This window comes from Muscardinus avellanarius (genome assembly GCF_963383645.1).
Source record: "Muscardinus avellanarius genome assembly, chromosome: 3".
Lineage (NCBI taxonomy): Eukaryota > Metazoa > Chordata > Mammalia > Rodentia > Gliridae > Muscardinus > Muscardinus avellanarius.
The window spans coordinates 8,662,397-8,684,206 of NC_137788.1; the positions used below are offsets into that span (position 1 = coordinate 8,662,397).

Genomic DNA, 21,810 nt, shown 5'->3' on the forward strand with positions numbered 1-21,810 from the left:
TGTTTTCACATAACTTATCTGTGGAAAAGTGTAACTGTGAGGTCACTTTCTCCATTTTCTCTGAGGTACACATCAAGGTAAAAAGCAAATCCCTTCACTAAAAGGGACTGTATTATTCTGATTCTCCAAGGAGAGGCCGTGAGCATTACATAAGGAGCAAATGGGTGTGGGAAAGGGAAGCTTCTATCTCCAAGCGCAGTGAAATCACCCTCAGTCTGCACACTGGGAATGGTGCAGCTGGTAGGCTGGGAGGAGCCGGGCCGGCAGAGCCTCGGGGCTTGCACCTTGCAACCGGATTCTCCGTGCGCCCGCTCCCAGGCCTGGGAGTGGGCTCAGCCTTTCCTGGAGGCTTCGGAGAACAGCCTCCGAGCACTTATGGTTGATACAGGGAGTCTATTTTTACTCACTTTTAAGAAATGAGCTCAAAGAGCTTCCCTGTTTTATTTTGTCTATGAGAAAGAGCTGAAGAAAATGAAAGGTAGACGGCGCTATGGTTAACAGTCCATGCTGTACATAAGCATCTTGCTTCGTAAAAATAAAACATTGTAGTTTGTGTGTTAAATGTGCACAGTGTCTTTTCCTTCTACAACAAACACTTAAAAGTTGAGGATTTTTCTTTAAAAATTCTTATCAGTCTCCTGAAAAGTCTTTAAAAGTTTGTACATAAGCCGGGTGCACTGGGGAAGCTGAGACGAGAGGATCAAAGGTTCAAGGCCAGCCTCCGCTACTTAGCAAGGCTCTCGGCAACTTAGGGAGACCCTGTTTCACAGTAAAAAATAAATACAATAAAATAGAGCTGGAGATGTAGCTCAGAGGTAGAATGCCCGTGGACTCAATCTCCAGCACCAAATAAATAAATTAGATTAAATTAATCAGAATAAAGCTTGTACATAGGTAACAAAGTTACTTTTTTTGTGGTACTGGGGGTGGAAACCAGAGGCTTTCTACCTCTGGGCTATGCTCCCAGACCTATTTTATATTTTATTTGGAAACAGGGTCTCACTAGGTTGTTTGAGAGCCTCCCTCAGTAACTGAGGCTGGCTCCAAACCTGCCGGATCCTCCTGTCTCAGCCTCCCAAGCACGGGGATTACAGGTGTGCGCCCCCACGCCTGGCACAAAGTTACTTTTTAAGATACAAAGGGCTGTAAGCAAATTGTGTCTGCTGTGGGATCATGCGCTGTGAGGGTTTTCTGTGTGTCCTTTCTCTCGGCTGCATTCACCTATCTACTCTGGGATTTATACTCGAGTACTTTTCTTTTTTCCTTTACAAATCCCCTTTACTCCTGAAGCCTGCTGACCGTACCTCTCGGACATCCAATACGCACATTGTGGAAAAGGTACCTTCCGCCCTAAGTTTATTTATGCTCGGCCAGCGGTAGGTATTTATTACTGTAACCGCCTGCGCAGTCATTTCCCTCTGATCCACGCTTGTTAACTAATGATGGTGATAAGGGAGAGAGACACGTAGAAGAGAAAATTTGTATAATTTCAGCCAATCTGTGAATGTAAAAACTACCCTGTGGCCTTGCTAGCATCCACCTCCTGTAGCTGGAAAGTGAAGTCCACCCCCTGGGTGTCCCGGGAACTCGAGACTCTGACAGCGCCGGCCTGAAGGGGGCGCTGTGCGGAGCCCCGTGCCCGGGAGCTGGAGCTCTCCAGCGAGTTCTAACTACCAGGCTTTACTTCCATGTGTACTGTATTTGTTTACAGACTCTAGGTGGATATATAATTTAAAAGAATGGTTTAATAAAACATTACTCCCCCCAAAAAAAAATAAAAAAAAATAAAAATTCTTATCATTACCACTTAGAGCATGGCAAAAAGTTTCAAGTTAAAGAACCACAGAGCACTGGACAAGGCGGTGCTTATAACCCAGTTACGTGGGAGGCGGAAGCAGAGAGGTCACAAGTTCAAAGTCAGCCTGGTCAATCTGGTGAGACCTTGCCTCAAAATGAAATGAAATAAGGGGCGGTGTGGTGGAGCTGTAGCTCAGTTCCTGACAGAGTGATCACCGCCAGGTGCCGGGCCCGGGGTTCAGTCCCCAGCACCTCTAACAAGCACACCAGGAAGTGAAGACCACAGAATATTGAGTTTGTTTCAGGATTCAGGGAAACCAAGAGAAAAGCTGAAAGCCACAAAAGAAAAGGAAAGGGACAGCGGGGTGTGGTGGCGCACGCTTGTGATCCCAGCATTCGGGAGGCTGAGGCAGGAGGATCACAGGTTCACAGCCAGCCTCAGCTACTTAGTGAGGCCCTCCACAACTTAGTGAGACCATTTCAAAATACGGACTAAAATAGGGCTGGGGGTGTAGGTCAGAGGTAGAATACCTACCTGGGTTCAATTCCCTCGTACCACCAAAAAAAAAAAAAAAAAAAAGAAAGAAAAAAAAAGTGAAAGGGACAAAAAGGGCAGCAGTCAGAGACAGCGCCCAGAGAGCAGGCCCCTGCTGACACCTGCTTTCAGACAACTCCACAGAGGCCCCTGCCGACACCTGCTTTCAGGGTGCTCTGCAAACTAGCACTCCTACTTTCTCCTTAAAAATCCAGAGAGGAAAATTCTCTCTCTCTCTTTTTTTTAATATTCCTTCTTATATGTGTCAAAAGTCATACTGAACAATGAGTTCTGGGTTGCAAAAGAGGATTTAATCTTGCACCCACTTACAAGTCTATCTTTGTTGACAAGTTAAAACAAAAAACATATGAAAGTGCTAAGGAAAATTCTCTTTAACCATAAGAAATGTTAAGTCTGGAAAGTCCAACTTCCTTTCCAAAAAGAACCGCCCTCTGCAGCAGACAGCACAAGGCCAGCCATTATTCTCACTCAGTATTTTTCTTTTCTTTTTTTTTTTTTTTCGGGTCTGGGGATGGAACCCAGGGGCATTTGACCTCAGAGCTACACCCCCTGCCCTTTGTTTTATTCTTAATTTTGAAACTGGGTCTCACTGAGTTCCGGAGGGCCTCACTAAGTAGCCGAGGCTGTCCGCGAACCACAATCCTCCGGTCTCAGCCTCCCGAGTGCTGGGATGACGAGCGTGCGCACCACGCCTGGCTAGCTCAATATTTTCTACGGTGTTTGTTGGACATTAACTTCACCTTTATGGAGTCAGCTTCCTGAGGGACAGACACCACACAGAAAGCCCGCAGGAGAGTGGGATGCTCTAGAGACGCGGACTCAAAGAACAGGGGCTTAAAACGAGCGGAGAGAGCAAGGCGCCCACGGCACAAGCAGCTGACGATTTTCTCTCCTCTTCTACGAACAACACAACTGAAGACCCTGGGGCTTTTAGTTTAAATCTGCCTCTGTGGTCTCCGTTGCCCTTTTGAGGGAAACTTCACAGAGGGAGCAGGGGAGGAGCTGTGGAGCCGGCACCGAGCCTCTCGGTGCGCCCTCCGTGATGTGGGTGCCGACAGCAGGACCGTGCCAAGCACAGTCCCAGTGCTGGCTGATAAGGACACCAGCGAGTCGGCCCAGCGCGCTCTCTGACCCAGGACAGACTGCCAGGAACCCAAGGCAGAGCTCAGTGTGCTGCCCCGAAGACAAGGAGCCTTTTGTTCTGACCGGATTCTTTAAGATATGTGAGAGGGAGGTGCACAGGACTGCCCTGTGCGGGGACACGGACAGATGAGCCTGACGCTATGGCCCATGTGTCAACATAATGAGCATTGGCCCACTTTCATTTTTAATTCTATAGATGACTCAATCTATAGAGCTGCGCTTCAGCCCGATTTTATTTATTTGAAAACAGGGTCTCACTAGGTTGCTGAGAGCCTTACCAAGTTGGCTGTGAACCTGCAATCCTCTAGTCTCAGCCTCCCAAGTACCAGCATTACACACGTGTGCCACCTCACCTGGCTCAGAAATATTGTTTAAAAGAGGATTACATATCAGAGGGTGGCAGGGAAAGCGTTCGGCTCTGATCCTGCCCACTCTGCATAGAGAGAAGTGCCAGCAGACCCCAACTTCATGCTCTGGCTAAAAGCAAAAGCCCCAAACGTGTCCTGTGCGTGCGTTTCCTAATAACCCAACTCTCCTCAACCCACGGTTCTCCTGAGAAGCAATTATACTGACTGACAGATGCGGGCTCTGAGGACACGGGAGGAGCTCATATTGTCTCAGTGTGAGCCAAGTTTGGGGAACTGCGTATGGGATTTAATTTGTCGGCAAACAGGTCGACTGAACTACAGCAAGAAAACAATACTGGCAGCAGAGCAGAGTTTTTGACACAAAAACAAAAAATAAGAAGCAGCGATACAAATATGTTTTTGTGTAGGGCTACCTGGCTTCTCCAAAAAGAAACTAAGGCAGATGGTGCAAACAGAGATATTACAATAAGCTCTAAGAATTCACTGAGCTCATTGGCATGGGCCGAGGATCCTAGTACTCAGGAGGCTGAGACGGGAGGATTGCAAGTGCCAGGCCAGCCTCCGCAACTTTGTGAGACCCTATTTCAACGTGAAAACTAAAAAGGGCTGAGAGTATAGCTCAGTAGTAAAGTATCTCTGAGTTCAATCCCTAGCACCACTGAATAAATAGAAAAATAAATATGTGGATAAACTGGTAAAGGGAGGGTAAGAGTAGGAAACGGTGGACTAATGGGCAGAATAGGTGAGAGGTCTGTGATTTGTTGGGCCTGGGGGTGGGGGGTCAGGAATTTAGCTACAAGCTCTCCTGCAGGGGTTCAATCTGGGGCTGAAGAGTCACACCCCAACCACAGTAGTGGCTCCGGCCATACAGCACCAGCAGTGTGACCTCTGGAAGGGGGACGGGGACAGAAAGGGCAGCTTCGCCTAAGGTTGCTTCTTAAAACTTTCCCCGGTAAGCATGACGGCACAGCACCACGCTGGTGCTTAGGGAAAGCAGTTTCACAGCATCAGATGTAAATGGTAACCAGAAAGAAAGTGACTGGAGCTGGCGTGGTGGTGCGCGCTTATAATCCCAGCCCTTGGGAGGCTGAGACCGGGGGATTGCAGGTTTGCAGCCATTAGAGTAATTTATAGTGATGCCCTCTGCATCTTAGTGAGACTCTATTTCAAAGTCAGGGGTGTAGCTCAAAGGTAGAACACCCCTGGGTTCAATCCCCAGTACTACAAAGAAAAAGAAAAGGAAGAGATCAACTAGGGAAACATAGAGCCCACGGGAAGGGGGAGGAGCTGCAAGCTGAGCAGAGTTGGCAGGATGGGCCTCAGGGGCTGACAAGCACCTGCGTTCCCTCCACATAGAGCTGTTTTGTTTTTGCAGCCCAGGGGCATTCTACCTCCGAGACACCCCCAGCCCTAATTTTGAAACAAGGTCTCACTGAGTTTTAAAGGGCCTCACTAAATAGCTAAGGCTATCCACGAACCACGATCCTCCTGTCTCAGCCTCCCGAATGCTGGGATGACAAGCGTGCCCACCACGCCCGGCTAGGGACAGTTTTAAACGGGCCATCCCACGTGACAGGCTTCAGTGTCACTGGAGGATCGCGGTTCATAGACAGCCTCAGCTACTTACTGAAGCTCTCTACAACTCAATGAGACCCTGTTTCAAAATAAAGAACAAAACATAGGGCTGGGGGTATAGCTTGGAGGTAGAATGCCACTGGGTTCCATCCTTAGTACCCCCCCCCCATACACACACAAAAAAGCAAAACCTGTCCCTATATGAGACAAAATCAGCATTTGGGCAAAAACCCGGCTCCATTTCTACCTTTTGGCTCACTTGTCAGAGTATTTAAAGGGACACTTTCTCACGTCTGCTCAAAGGCAGAGCTAGTGGAGAACCTGGCTATTTGATTATGTGCTCCAATGGAGCAAGCACCGTGCTCAGTAGGGTCTATCGGCCACAGGAGGAAGTCATTAGCCACTGATTTTCCCTAAACGATCTACAGTGAAACGATTGACCGTGTTAGCATTTCCATGAAGATAATTAGGCCCAGAGCTAACACTCTGCTAAACACTGGGGGAAGTGAACGGTTCCCAGGGAGCTGAGGTTAACGTTCGAGGCTGCTTGGAATTTCCCAACAGCAGAACATTAAACTACCTCTTGTTTCCATACCCAGAAGACACAAAACCATTTTGAGAGGAGAAAATATAACCAAAACAGGGGACAATATCAGCGGATCTCAGACTTTGCACTGTCTTTTATATTCATAGACCTCCAAAGGAGGAAGAGCCAGGCACCAGCACATCCTGGCCCCGCACAGAGAGCGTGGCCTAATCCAGATACCAATCTATCTTTCCTGGGCTGCTGTGGCCACAGGATTGCTTCTGGACTATTTCACTGGGACAAGAAGCAAAGGCTGGAAAACAACGTGAACCCAGGTGGTGAGGATCCACGGGCCTGACGATCATTGCTGGAGTACCAGGGACAGCCATCTGTAACCACACGCCACTGAAGCGTGCTGGCCGGACGTGGAGGCAGATGTCACACAGCACAGTCTCCTCGTGCCTCCGGGCCGCGGGAGGAGAGCGGCCCTTGCAGATGACGCGCCAGTAAGAGCCCACCGCCTACCTGATGAGGGACTCGAGGATGGCGGGGGTGGGGCCCTTCTGGAACTCCAGCTCTTTGTAGTGCAGGGCTTTGGCATACGCCCGGCACTTGGCGGCTCGCTCCCCCAGCAGGACAATGCCGTTGTCGTCCCTCAGGGGCAGGGGGCCCTGGAGGAAGAGCAGAAGCCCACAGCTTAGGATCCTGGCAGACGGGGCACAAGCAAGAGTGGGCTGGGGACGGCCCCGCCTCCCTCCCGCCGCGGGCAGGGGAGAGCCCACCTTGTCACTGTGCTCCATGAATTCGGCCAAGTTGAGGAGGGTTTGTGTGACCTCGGCGATGTCTTGAGAGGTGAGGGCCAGCTCAATGCTTCTGATGAGCTCGTCCTGCTGGTCCTCATTCAGCTCCGACCAGCAGGACACAAAGGCGGCGTTGAAGAGATCCCTGAGGAGACAGGGCATGGAGAAAGATGCCGGAAAGCCCTCCATGCCTGGCCCGGTGCTACAGTCACGCTATCAACCTGCCTCTACAATTGTTGGTTTGGGTTACATATACCAGTGTTTTCTGATAGAACTCACCACAAGTGGTCTAAATCACCCCGAACAATATAGTAGCCACTGGTCAGTAAGCAAGTGTGACTGAAGAACTGAACTTTAAATTTAATTAAATTTGCTGGGTGTGGTGGCGCACGCTTGTAATCCCCGCGCTTGGGAGGCCGAGACAGGAAGATCGCACAGGTTCAAAGCCAGCCTCAGCTACTTAGTGAGGCTCTCAGCAACTTAGTGAGACCCTGTTTCCAAATAAAGTATAAAATAGGTCTGGGGTAGAGCCCGGAGGTAGAAAAGCCCCTGGGTTCCATCCCCAGTACCACCAAAATAAATAAATAATTAAATTTAAATTTAAATGACCATACATGGCTATTAACTACTGCTTTTTTGTTTTGTTTTGTTTTTGGTAGTCCTGGGGATTGAATCCAGAGGCATTCTACCTCTAAGCACCCCCAACCCTTTTTGAATGTTTTGTTAAGTACCTTATAAAGAAATATCTTACAGAGATCTGGAATCAGAGGTGACATTTCTAATACGGGCACAACTACTTGAAATCACTGCAGCAGCACATGGTCAGAGGGGTTGCCATTCCTAGCTTCTCACTTTAATCTTGCTGCTCATTTTTTTGGTGAATAGGGGGTGTTAAAATAATGAATGTAAGCCGGGCGTGGTGGCGCACGCTTGTCATCCCCGCGCTTGGGAGGCTGAGACAGGAGGATCGCACAGGTTCGAAGCCAGCCTCGGCTGCTTAGTGAGGCTCTCGGCAACTTAGTGAGAACCTGTTTCCAAACAAAATATAAAATAGGTCTGGGAGTATAGCCCGGAGGTAGAAAGCCTCTGGGTTCCACCCCAATACCACCAAAAAAAGAATGTAATCTACTTTCCGTTGTATATTAAATAGCTAAAGCCAAGGTGAATAATTTTAGAATCCAATGTAAAAAAACAAAATTTGAAATTTGAAGGACAATATGAAGACCAAAAAAAATTCTATATAAATTAAGAAATAAACATTCCTGATCTAGGTCAGAGGCCATCTTCATGCTCAAATGAACATATTTGGGACTAAGCAAATATACATACATGTGTCTTTACCATATGCCTCTTCTGTACAACACCACTCAGAGGTGACTTGGGTAGGAGAGGGATACAGTGTGTCAACTGAGCATAAGCAACCTACAAACCAGAAAAACAGCAAAGTCCTAGAAACTGTTTGTTTGTTTGTTTTGTGGTACTGAGGATTGAACCTAGGGGGCATCCTACCACTAAGTTACAAGTTAGCCCCCAACCCTACTGTGTTTTTTTTGGGGGGGGGCACTACACCCCTGCCCTATTTTTTATTCTTTATTTTGAAACAGGGTCTCACTAAGTTGCAGAGGGCCTCACTAAGTAGCTGAGGCTGTCTGTGAACCGTGATCCTCCGGTCTCAGCCTCCCAAATGCTGGGATTACAAGCGTGCGCCACCACGCCCGGCTTTTTTCTTTTTTAATTTTGAAACGGGGTCTTGCTAGGTTGCTGAGAGTCCCATGACTTGCTGAGGCTGCCCTGGAGGTGTGTCCCACTATGCCCACCTTGAGAACTTTTTCTGTGTGGTACTGGGGATTGAACCCACAGGCATTCTACCTCCAAGCTGTACCCCGGCCTGCTTTTATTTCTTATTTGGAAATAAGGCCTTGCTAGGTTGCTGGGGCTGGCTTGGGTCCTGTCTCAGCCTGCCAAGTACTGGTGTTACGGGCATGCCCATTGTACCGGGCTAGTAACTTTTTTTTTGTACTGGGAATGGAACCCTTCTACCTCCGGGCTATACTCTCAGACCTATTTTATATTTTATTTGGAAACAGGGTCTCTTAAGCCAGAGAGGCTGGCTTCAAACCTGCACCGCCCTCCTGTCTCAGCCCCCCAAGCATGGGGATTACAAGCGTGCACCACCACGACCGGCCATAACTATTTTAAAAAGTACTAAAAAACACTTGGAATAAAATTAGAAGAACCAAATCATGACATCAAAGCCATAGTCTCAGGGACCATGACTACTGCTAAATACATCCAGCAAAACAGCTGTGTTAATAAGAGTGAGATGAAATGCCTTCCCTCTTGCCTTTTGCTAATGAGAAAGGCTGCTTGTCACCACTTTATGCCTCATTATAAACAATAAATATCTAATGCAGAAGACTAGAAAATAAGGAGAATAACAAAGAAATAATCACGCCTTAAACCACCTTACTTAGAGTTAACTATTGCTATATTACTTCCTAATCTTTATTCATGCATATATATGAATAGTTGAAGTTACAAATTTATGCATTTTGTATTTCATCTTAGTCTTTTACATTACATTATAAATTTTTCATATGCATTAAGAATTTTTATCACCGGGCGTGGTGGCGCACGCTTATAATCCCAGCATTTGGGAGGCCGAGACCGGAGGCTCGCGGTTCGCGGACAGCCTCAGCTACTTAGTGAGGCCCTCCGCAACTTAGTGAGACCCTGTTTCAAAATAAAGAATAAAAAATAGGGCAGGGGGTGTAGCTCGGAGGTCAAATGCCCCTGGGTTCCATCCCAAACCCGCAAAAAAAAAAAAAAAAAAAAAAAGAATTTTATAAACCAGGGACGGTGGTGTACCTCAGTGGTACAGATCATGCACGAGGCCCTCCCTGGGTTTGATCCCTAATACCACACACACACAATAAATTTTTATAAACTGAATAGCTATTTAAGATTCACAATTAAAGATGGTATTTCCCCTGCACAATATTACAGCTCAGAGAAGCCAATCTTGGCGAGTGCAATTCTGCATGTTGGAAGTGTGCTACCTGCGCGGCAGGATCTTCACTCACACCAGCGCAGTGCCTCTGTGACGAGAACCTGATACACTCACTGCCACGTACCACATGTCCAATGCACAGCGGGCCAAGTGTTAGAGGTGCTGAATATATCGCTCAGCGATAGTGTGCTTAGCATGCACAAGGACCTGGCTTCAATCCACAGCACCACAAAAATAAAAAATCTTCCTGGAAAATTATATCTTCCAAAAATGCTTGCAGCAGTATCTTCCGTTCCTTCTGCTCGTCTACGATCTTATTACTCCCTTAGCAAGAGCTGGTGGCCCTGTGTCCACTCCCTGAGCTCGAGTCGGCCTTGGTGACGGCCTTGAGTGACGCCAGCAGGCAGACGCGACACTGTGGCTTACGGGGCCGGGTCACAGAAATACCGTGCACTGCCACACGACTCTCTGGAGAACGCACTCTTCAACCTACATACATTTTGAGGAAAGTCCAAGGAGTGACTGAGCCATGTGGAGAGAATCCTGGGCCCTCTGCCACAGTGGAGTTCCAGGGTGATAGCCTTGATCTGCCAGCCATAAAGCAAAGTGGATCCTTGAGCGCCAGTTAAACCTCCCTTGCTGACATGACACCATGTGCAGCAGAAGCAAGCTGTCCCTACAAGTCCTTCCACACTGAAGATTCATGAGCGAAATAAATGGAAGTTTTTTTGTTTTTGTTTTTGTTTTGTGGTGCTGGGGATGGAACCCAGGGGCATTCTACTTTCAAGCTACACTCCCAGCCCAATTTTTTATTTCGTATTTTAAAACAGGGTCTCACTAAGTTGCAGAGGGCTTCACTAAATAGCTAAGGCTGGCCGTGAACTGTGATCTTCCCGTCTTGACTTCCCAAGTCCTGGGATTACAAGCGTGCGCCACCATACCTAGCTTTGACTGGAGTTTTTTTTGAAACAAGGTCTCACTATGCTGTCCAGGCTGGCCTCAAACTCACGATCTTCTTGCCTTACCTCCCAAGTGGCCAGAATCACAGGCCTGTACCACCATGCCTACCATATTGCTATAAAACCATTTTTTCTTTCAGTGCTGAGCGTTGAGCCCAGGGTGTCTGGCGTGCTTGGCAAGGGCTCTACAGCTGGCCTACACCCCAAAGGCTGTTTAGACCACTGGGTTTTGTAGTATTTATAATGCAGCGATAAAGAATTAGAATATCATTAGTTTTGGAAATAGATTCTATTCAACGATTACACAGTTGCTTCTAGAGCTGCAAATAACTTTGTGATTAAAAGTTTGGGCCTAAACGTACTAAAGAAGAAACTTATTTCTTTTTACTAGCAAGGTTAGGATGGATGCTTTTCCTGTAATATGAACTTGTTCGACTTTCTTTTTTCTTTCTTTCTCTGTTCCACAGTTAGCGAACTTAAAAACACCAGCCCTTTCATATTGCCTCTAGCAAACCCTACTTCACATAGATCATTTCTCTGTGTGCATCCTCTACTGAGTGCGAAGGCCCGCGGAGGGAGCCGGACACGCCGCCATACCTGGCCATCGGGTTGTAGGCCTGTGCCAGGGCCCAGCAGGAGCGCAGGGAGGGCGAGGAGGAGTCCTTCAGCAGCTCCAGGCTTAGCCGGCGCAGCCATTCCAGCCAGTCATCTTTGGAGACCCTCCGAGCAGCTCCCCAGGCCTGCGACCCCACAGGGGACAAGAGAAACGTCAGCTTCAAGAGCCAACTACAAAGAGCCCTCGTGTACTTAATGGCTACCCTACTCCTTTGATTTACAAAATTATATTTCTCATGATAAAATTCCACCGAGCACAAATACAATAGACCCATATTTAATTAAAAGGCACAAAGGAGAAGCAGCAAGCTCTGGAAGATGCCGCACTACAGGAAAGGCCTGTTTTACATCTCGATAAAGCAGAACGCGCTGAAGAACCAGGATGGATGGGGACCGCCATGCTGAGGGTGACTCCACAAAGCCTACCGGCCTCCAGCCGTGTGCGACGGCAGCTGGGTACTGTGCACGGGCCAGACACCAGCTCGCCTGACACCGAGGAGTGACGGGGGAGGATGAAAATGGTCAGACTCAACCCGAATCATCTCACACTCAGGCGAGCAGTGAGCTCAAAGGAACAAGAATGGCGCTGACAGACTTAATTTCTACTCTCAGTTTATCCTCTCCAACTTTCCTCAGAACCCTGAACTCCAGGGCAGCTCAGGCAGGTGGATGGAAAGAGCAGGCTGGGTGGGGCGGGCAGTGCAGTGTCAGGGGAGAAGCACACTCTGGAATTCAGCGGCTGGAGGGCAGATCCCAGTTACATAACCTCCTCAGCAGGTTACCCGCGTCCCTGAGCCTCGGCTCCCTCATCTGTAAAATGAAGATGCTATCGTTCCACTTTCACAGGGTGCCTTAAGGATCTACATTAACAAATGTAGGAAATTTGTGATTTTAAATGCTTATCACAGCTGGGTGTTAGTGCCTATTTCTCTGGATATTGAAACAAAACAACCCTGGCCCTGCCACTCAGCAGCTGCAACACCCTGGGAAAATTACTGTGTGCTGCATCTGAGTGGCAGGCTTCCCCTTGTAAGGACAGTGTATCTAAAGGGCCAGAACAGAGGAGCAAAAACCCTGCCTCTATCAGAATGACAGCTATCTGAATTGGTCTAACTGCTAAATCTCTAATTTGTTTCTAAACTTTTTTATTTTTCCTTTTTCTTTTTTGCGGTACTAGGGATTGAACCCAGGGGCATTCTACCTCCAAGCTACACCCTCTGCCCTATTTCTTATTCTGTTTTGAAACAGGATCTCACTAGGTTGGGGAGGGCCTCACGAAGTAGCTGAAGCTGGCCGCGAACCTGTGATCCTCTTGTCTCAGCCTCCCAAGTACTGAGATTACAAGCGTGTGCCATCACGCCTGGCTTAAACTATTTTTTAAAAAGACCTTTCCAGCAGAATAGACATGTTACTCCTCCCTTCACTGCTCCCTGGATGAAGTGGAGCTTGGCAGCCACTTCTGGGACTCGCCAGAGAGTGACCCTGCACAGAGAGTGACCTTGCACAGAGAGTGCCCTGCACAGAGAATGCCCTGCACAGAGAGTGACCCTGCATAGAGAGTGCCCTGCATAGAGAGTGCCCTGCATAGAGAGTGCCCCTGCATAGAGTGCCCTGCACGTACCATAGCTTTGCCATTACAAGAGCCAAACCAGGAAATCACACTGACCAACCACACCATGTAATCCCTGAACAAGAAGGAAAGTGAGACCATGCACTAAAGACTTGACTTTGAAACTGTTCTGCTGTGTGAAAGAGAAACATCAAGTCCCTCTCTGTCCATAGATTTCTGGTTTCTTACTCACATAACTGGTCTGTGCATAGCTGCATTGTTATATAGCACTTAAAAATCTGGGCACAAGCAAGGAGCATGACTAATTCCCCTCTCTCAGTGTGAGGTGTCAGCAGGTGGCCCACTGACTGCCTGGGAATGCCACTGACTGACGACCCCTTCTTTCCCTGAAGACTCAGACTAGCAGCTAGGAAATCCCTAGGGGGAAAGCAGCACCTCCCTGACCAGGGACACCTGGCCATTTCCTTCTTACATCAGCAAGCACTTTTTTTTTAGTACTGGAGATTGAACCCGGAGGCATTCTACCTCCAAGCTACATCCACAGCCCAATTTTTAAAATACCTTATTTGAGCCAGGCGTGGTGGCGCACGCTTGTAATCCCCGCGCTTGGGAGGCTGAGAGAGGAGGATCGCACAGGTTCGAAGCCAGCCTCAGCTACTTAGTGAGGCTCTCAGCAACCTAGTGAGACCCCGTTTCCAAATAAAATAGAAAATAGGTCTGGAAGTGTAGTCTCCAGTACCACCAAAAAAAAAAAAAAAAATCTACTTTGGAGACAGGGTCTTACTAGGCTGCTGAGTCTCACTAAGTTGCTAAGGCTGGCTTCGAACCTGCAATCCTCCTGTCTCGGTCTCCTAAGTATTGGGATTATAAGCGTGCGCCACCACACCCAGCAGCAAGCATTTCTTTAGCAGGGTCACTGGACACTGTCCACGAGGATAAAGCTTTCGATACTCTTGTCAGCAAAAGCTCCAGCGCTCCGAGGCCGGGTGTGAACACACACACGTAGGAGCACGTTCTAACCTTCCTAGGCTCAGCCAAGGGAAGACAACGCGGCAGCTGGGACACAGCCTGCCCAGGGTTGTACCTCTGTGGCTACAAATGGAATATAGCTGCTGTGAGTTGGCTGTTAATAAATGAAGAATAGTATGTTGAGATCCAAACTAAGAGTTGCTTACAGTCTCCAGTGTCACTAACTGTGGAAAATAAGCAAGCTGTTGTATTTCTTAAAAGCCGGTTAAGTAACTAATGATTATTCTGCTCAGACCCACCAGAAATGCTTTGAAACTGCTTGTTTCTAGGTGGATGGCTGTTGGCACCCAGAGTCAAAGGCTGGACATTTCCTTGGCTTTGGTCAGCAGACAATTTAGTACTTACTTGCAAAGATCTCAAAGCACCAGCATATTCCCTGGGAGCTTATCAGGGCCGTAGAATATCAGCTCCAACCACAGAATGCCTGCGGTAGAGTAACCTTTTCCAACCCTGTGATATCAGGGATGGAAACCAGAGCCTTACGCACGCTAGGCAAACACTCTCCTATCGAGCTACGTCCCCAATCCTCCCACCCCTCCCTTTTTTTTTTTTTTTGGTGAAACTGAAGATTGAACCCAGGGGCATTCTACCTCCATGCTATACACCTATTCTACCTCCAAGGTACACCCAGCCCTATTTTTATTCTTTATTTCAAAACAGGGTCTTACTAAATAGCAGAGCACCTCACTAAGTAGCTGAGGCTGGCCATGAACCTGCAATTCTGTATCCCAACTACTGAGATTACCACGCCTGGCTCCCTATTATTATTAATCATTATTATTATTATTATTATTATTATTACTATTTTATTATTATTATTATTAATTTTTGCAGGTCTGGGATGGAACCCAGGGGCATTCAACCTCTGAGCTATACCCCTGCCCTATTTTTTATTCTTTATTTCAAAACAGGTCTCACTAAATTGCGGAGGGCCTCACTAAGTAGCTGAGGCTGTCCGCAAACCACGATCCTCTGGTCTCAAGCCTCCCAAATGCTGGGATTACAAGCCTGTGCCATCATGTCCGGCTCCCAAATCATTTTTAAATTTTATTCTGAGACAGGATCTTGCTTAGTTTTCTAGGATGGTCTAGAATCTGTGATCCACCTGCTTCAGCCTCCCAAGTCAGTGGAATCGCAGGTGTGTGACAAGACACCACACTTGACAAGAATAAGCGTGTTTACAGAATTCCCAGCATCTGGTAAGCCCAATGCAACCAAGAAGTTTGAAAAGCACTGTAAATACAAAATGTCCTAAGTTCATGGTATCTAAATTTTTAGAAAAATGCTGGGGCTGGTTTCTGGTTGGCTTAAAGTTAAGAGAGCAAGAGCTGGAGTTCTGAATGAGAGGATAGAGCCGCCCTTCCCATGCCCGCTGGAGGCCTGGACCTGCCTTTTGGAGGTTGATGGTGCTGACGTGCAGTTTCTTCATAGGTCCTGTTTCTACCGGTCCACTAGCCAACGCATCCCCTTGGCCGCTCCTCAGCATTCGGTGCTGGTAAATCAAAGGATCCTCCTCTTCATCAGCAAGGGTATATCCCTGCAGAGAGATACAGAAAACACTGGCAACTCCACTGGATCTCCCAGCATAGGAACCAGGCATAAACCTTGGGAGATTCAGACCTGCTGGAAAAGCCAGCGTTTCAACAAGCAGTAAAAAATGTCCTAACTGGCATGGACGTGAGACCATGCACCTGGCAAAGATGCAAGGAAACAGTGATAAAGTGTTCAGAGCAAAGGCTGCCGTCAGCCTGCCGCCAAGAGCCACAAGATGCTTTGTTCTGTGCTACTGGGGATCTCCAAGCTACGCCCACTCCAATTTTTTATTTTAGTTTGAAACAGAGTTTAACTAAGTTGCAGAGGGCCTCCCTAAGTAGCTGAAGCTAGCCAAGAACCCGAGATCCTCCTGTCTCAGCTTCCCAAATACAAGGATTAAATGTCCGGCGCTACAAATGGTTTCTACACTATTTTACACTAAAACCAAAAAATGGTTTTATAATATCAAGTTATTGGAAAGATAAAGTCCAAAGAGGATTAATATTTTGCATACATGAAGATTATATGAGAATCAAAATCTGGGGTCCGAGATTACAGTCAGGCTTGGGTTGCATACAGATGCTTTCAGGCTGCGACGGTGGAGCCAAGCATCTGCAACAGAGAGCACGCAGCCTGCCCGTGGGGAAACTGTGTTACTGTCCTTACCGATCCTAGTTCAGAGCTGAAACGCTAGACACACTCCTCAGCTAAGAGGACCAGATACCAAGGAGAGTCAGCGGAGGCGCTCTGAGTACTAGGAAGGCAGGAGTAGGACGGGCGCTCACCTTGACGATCCTGCAGATGAGCACATCGTAGCGCTGGTGGTTGATTCGGTGTCGCACCAGGACCTTATTCACCATTGGAATGAAAATCTGGTACTATGGCAGGAGGGGCAAGAGGTCAGAAGCCATTACTTTGGAGAGTGGAAAGAAAGGGGTGCTGTGCAACTGTAGGAGAGCTGTCTCCTCGAGGCGTCTGGCCAGCTCTGCTGTGGTATCCTGGAGAACCCCTTTTGGCCCCCTGGCTATAACCCCAGCCCAACTCCCCATCATCTTCCACGTGGTCTCCTGAAACGGCCTCTCCCGGGGTTCTGCCTCCACCTTGCCCACAGCCTATTTTCCACACGGCATTGGGAGTAATCATGTCAAAATATTAAGTCAGTCATATATTTCTTGTGTTCAAAATCCTCCCAAAGACGTCCACTCTTGCTCAGAGTAAAAGCGGGCAGCGGCATTACCAGGGGCTCATGGAAACAGACTGCTGGGTACCACACCCTGGCTCCGACCCAGCAGGCTCGGGGTGAGGCCTGAGTCTGTTTTCCTGACAAGTTCCCATGCAGATGCAGATACGCTTGCCCCTAAACAGACGCACGGCCCGCTCCTGAGGGCACGCCGATCTCTGGCTGTGTGTGCTTAGAACTCTGCGCGCCTGTGTCAGCCCGTGCGCTTGCTGCGCCTGTCTGCAGTTGGCTCTTACTGTTTTAGGTCTCGGTCAGCTCTTCCCATCTACCCTGAATGCGCAGCATTTTCTCTGACTTGCACCCATCACCGCTGACTGGACCGAAGGGGTTGGCTTGCTTCCCTTCATTGCAACGTAAGTGTCGGGAGAGCAAGGACTTTACTTACTGCGTTATTTTCATACAAGTACTTAGCCCACACAGGTGACTCAATAAATACTTGCTGAACAAAGGAAGAAAAGAAAACCAAAAAATTCCATCTTTTCCATTGGTGGTTGAGACCCATCAACTGCCAAATGGAGAAACATCCTCTTCTGGAACGAGGGGGAAGAGCACGGGTGTGTTCAGGACTCCTGCCCTACCTTCTTGCCCAGCTGAAAGACAAGTGAAGCCAACGTGTCCATGGCGGTGGAGCGCAGCTCTGGGCTCTGGTCCAGCGTTCGCACAATCGGGTGAATGATCCGGGAGGCATAGTCAGTGAAATCCAGGGACTCCGTCAGGCGGTCCACCGTCTCCAACGCTGCCCTACAGCGATTGTGATGTACAGGGATCACCACACACGATTCAGGGAAGAGAAGAGCCTGAGGGCTGCCTGAACTGTCAGATCTCAAGGGGCGGCTTCTGAGGTACTGTGCTGGTGTGCACACAGTGTACACTCCAGTGCGATGGGGACAGTTAAGATTTCCATAAATCTGGGATATTTCTGGACTAAAATAATGGGGGTTGAACTGAGCATGGTGGTGCATGCCTGTAATCCCAGTACCTGGGAGGCTGAGACAGGAGGATCACAGGTTCAAAGCCAGCCTCAGCTAATTAGTGAGGCTCTCAGCAACATAGTGAGACCCTGTTTCTAAATAAGAAATGAAAGGCCTGTGGATATAACTCATAGGTGGAAAGAATCGGAATTTAATCCCCAGTACCAAAAAAAGAAAAATAAAGTAATAAGAATTGAAATAACAAAAAAGAAGGATGGGGTAAGAAAGGAAGAAAGCCTGGGAACCTGAGAAAAGGATGGTTTTCAACAAAACCCAAAGCCTAATATAACTGGTGCCCAAGGGCAGGCGCTCACTTTCGAGACGGTAGAGGAACCTCAGGCGCGTCAAACAGCTTCACGATTGGTGGCAACAGCAAGTGCAGATAGTCGTCCAGGTTGGCCCCGAACAGCTGGATTGCCGCTAGCAGCTGTCAAGGGGACGAGAAGGACCGGCAGGCGTCAGGCACCACGGTCGCGGTCAGGGCAGCGGTGGGTGACCCGGCATCCCAGGGGCCGCTGCACGGGGCACAAGTGGCTTGAACTGCACTCCCCGGCGCCTCCTCCCCTCCATCTGCCCACTTATGGCTTTGATTTCTCTGTGCTTATGTCAGCTGATCAGCAATCAGTGTGGGATATTAGAGAAAAGTGAGCTGAGACAAAACCTTTACCCGGAATAATAATTTACCCAGTAAAGGACACAAAACATGAGGATAATCAAGAGGAATTGCAAACAGGTACAATGGCACACACCTGCAAACTCAACACTTGGGAGGCTGAGACAGGAGGACTGCAGGTTTGAAGACAGCCTAGCAACTTAATGAGATTCTCAGCAACCTAGTGAGACCCCGTTTTAAAAATGGCTGCAGGAATAGCTCAGAGGTAGAACACCTCAGGATTCAATCCCCAGTACGAAAGCACACAAAACTGTAAGCGCTCTATGAAGTGCCGGCTGCAAGCACCACGTCAGCTGTGGCGTCCCTGGAACTCGGTGCTGTGCGCGCACATCAGCTCGCCGCCCAGCACGGCCCCGGCGCTCACCTTGATGGAGACCACGCGGCCTGGGCTGTTGTCTTGCATGAACACGCGCAGCATGTGTGGAATCAGCTGCGGCAGGTAGAGCTTGAACTCCCCGCCGAGAGCTACCACGATCTGCTCCATGAGAAGGATGATGGTGCTCTGGATGGACGTGTTCATGACCCAGAACTCCTACAACGGGGAAGCAACAGAAGGAGAGTCAGCGCCGCTCCGCTGGAGTGTGAAACGAGGAAGCCAGGTGGCCACGGAGAAGCGACGTGCAGGAGCTCGGCCGGCCTCGCACCCTCCCGCCTCCTCACCGGGCCCAGCTGAGAGCCTGAGCTGCCTTCCCCGAGCGCCGCGCTCCCGCTGTGTCCTCTGCCTAGGATGCGCTTCTTGCTGGCTAAGCCTGTCTGCCTGTCCATCCTGGGTTCAAGCCTCACTTCTTTGAAGGCCCTCCTGGTCTCCTGCCCTCGTCCACTTGGGCCCGTTTCTACTTCTTCCCAGCTGTGTAATACGTCCCAGCACCTGTAATACTTAGACTGCTTTGCACCATCTCTCTCCTAGCCTGCAGGCTCTGTAAGGGCAAGGAACGGATCCACTGCTGTATCCCCAGAATCCGCCAGAGCAGCTGGGATGGATATCCTACCCACTCAAATACAAGTCTACAGAAAAACAGAAGAGCTCTGCAGTGGCACGGGGTGGACACTTCATTTTGGTATGACCTGATCTCTACCAGAGTGCAACGCCAGTGTTATCAACCTTTCCGGATTTATATTTTGCTAGATAGCATCTGACATCTGTCCCTCGAAATTTATCCACCAAGCTTGCACGGTGCCACAAAATGAGTACTTTTTACAACTATGTAACTGTAATCCACAGAAGTTACTAAAATAAAGATCTGTTCAGTATGCTGCAGACCCTGCCTTGGAACTGCCTGGCAAAATGGCCTAAGCCTCTGTTGCCCAAGAAGAGCTGTCATTTTATTTTTATTTATTTATTTTTAATTTATTTTATTTTTTTGTGGTACTAGGGGTGGAACCCAGGCGCTTTTCTACCTCCGGGCTATACTCCCAGACCTTTTTAATATTTTATTTGGAAACAGGGTCTCACTAAGTTGCTGAGAGCCTCACTAAGTAGCTGAGGCTGGCTTCGAACCTGTGCGATCCTCCTGTCTCAGCCTCCCAAGCGCAGGGATTACAAGCGTGCGCCACCATGCCCGGCAAGAGCTGTCATTTTAAATCAACTAAAAATAGACATGGGCCTGCTGCCTTCTTTACGCCTCCAGAGCAGGAGACATAATAACAGAAACCTCACAATGACAGAAACACACGAATACTAATGCTCTTGGGGTCCCTAAGTAATCAGAATGGAAGTCAATAAAAACAAGAGGAACTTCTTAGGTGAAAGGCTGTATAGGAGGATAAAGTTTGTTTATTTATTGTACTGGAGAGTGAACTCAGGGGCATTCTACCTCCAAACTACACCATCACCCCTTTTTTAGTGTTTTTGTTTTAAAACAGAGACCTGGTAGACTGCTGAGTCTCGCTAAGTTTCTAAGGGTGGTCTCAAACCTGCAATCCTCCTGTCTCAGCCTACCAAGTATTTGGATTACCTGGTGCATCACTATGCCTGCCTGGCTTAGTATTTTTATCTTCAAATAATTTAAAAACATTAACAATTTAGAAAATACAAAGCAAACTAGAAGAGGCCGGTAAAACGTTCTCTCTGCTAGAAGTATTCTCTCTAAAAAATCTTCATTCACTTTAGATAAAAATCACTGGCAAAGAAACACCGCAGCTCTTCAGGCCCCTCAGTAGGGAGCTGTCCATTCCCGGGATCCACTCAGCCGTCTTCAGAGAAAGCCACCCACCCCCATCTGCATCACCCCGGGCTCCTCACAGGGCTCCGCTCCGAGGCCAGCAGCCTGCCTGGGATGCTGGCTGGATCATGTTCACAGGATCGTCTCTTCCTGCCTGGGCTCGGGGGAGCTCATTAAAATGCCCGGATCAACAGCCAAGGGGGAGCCCCGCTGCACCTCCTCCATCTGGGACAGAACGGAAGCTGTGCTTGGCAGGTATGAGGCTCCTTCTCAGATCCCTGTGTTCTGCTCATGTGTCATGGGGGAGTGATCAAAGGCCACTTCAGTCCTACCATGAGTACACTGCTTTCCTCTCTCTCTTCCCCCAAGACCATCCACTGGGCTTTTTATCCTTCAGCCTAAATCGTCCTTGCAGAGGTCTCTGTGGTAGGAGGGAACCGAGTGGCTTTTAATGACTTATACATGTAGGAGTATTCAGTGCTGAGAGCCAGGCGCTGGCCAGCTCCACTTGGGAAGCTGGCCGTTCTGATTTGGCCCTACAGAGTCCTCGAGCCAGCGATAAAGGTTGGGGCCGGGGGGAGAAGAGAAATCATGACCAACTCTGAGGACACAGTCACGTCTGCAAAGCAACCTTCCCAACAGAGACATCTCAATTACACGGAGCAGTAGAAAAAAGTGACACTGCAACGAGTGGGCCTCTCCCGGTGCCTGCTGACTGCGTGTTATACGTCCTGGCCCAGCCCTGCTCTGTGCCACCGCGGGCAGAGGGCGACAGTCACGACCTGGAGGCAGAGGGCAAAGCTTCACCTTGTTCCGCAGTGCCAGACAGGAGACTGGTCCTGAGCTGTCCTGGGCAAACCCAGGTCCCAGCACTCCCTTTCGGCATGGTTTTATGGGCAGTAAGGCAGAGGGCTTTGTGAGAATAGAAAAGCACTGTTGTGAAATTAAAGTGAAATTGCTTTGTCGTGTATGAGGCAAATAACTCAAGAATATCTCGGGCAAGCAAGGTGTGGTGGTGCACGCTTGTAATCCTAGCATTTGGGAGGCTGAGACAGGAGGATCGCGGTTCGTAGCCAGCCTCAACTACTCAGTGAGGCCCTCTGCAACTTAGTGAGACTGTTTCAAAATAAAGAATAAAAAATAGGACTGGGGGTGTATCTCGGAGGTAGAAGGCCCCTGGGTTCCACCCCAGTACTGAAGAAGAAGAAAAAAAAGAAAACCGCTGGCAGAACAATTACTTGAGGATTCCTCCTCAAACTTCACACCCATCCTCTTGTACCTGG

General features: G+C 48.7%; 1 protein-coding gene across 1 annotated transcript in view; it reads right to left on the bottom strand.

Moving 5' to 3' along the window:
* Positions 1-21,810, bottom strand: part of MTOR (mechanistic target of rapamycin kinase) — a gene marked incomplete at both ends in the record, with an annotated part of 135,011 nt that overhangs the window by 76,399 nt on the left and 36,802 nt on the right. Inside the window, 8 exons of the mRNA XM_080691283.1 lie at positions 6,491-6,636; positions 6,748-6,910; positions 11,332-11,474; positions 15,339-15,485; positions 16,267-16,359; positions 17,300-17,462; positions 18,007-18,119; positions 18,730-18,897. Coding sequence (XP_080547409.1) covers positions 6,491-6,636; positions 6,748-6,910; positions 11,332-11,474; positions 15,339-15,485; positions 16,267-16,359; positions 17,300-17,462; positions 18,007-18,119; positions 18,730-18,897 — 1,136 coding nt within the window. The remainder of the gene's footprint in view (positions 1-6,490; positions 6,637-6,747; positions 6,911-11,331; positions 11,475-15,338; positions 15,486-16,266; positions 16,360-17,299; positions 17,463-18,006; positions 18,120-18,729; positions 18,898-21,810) is intronic.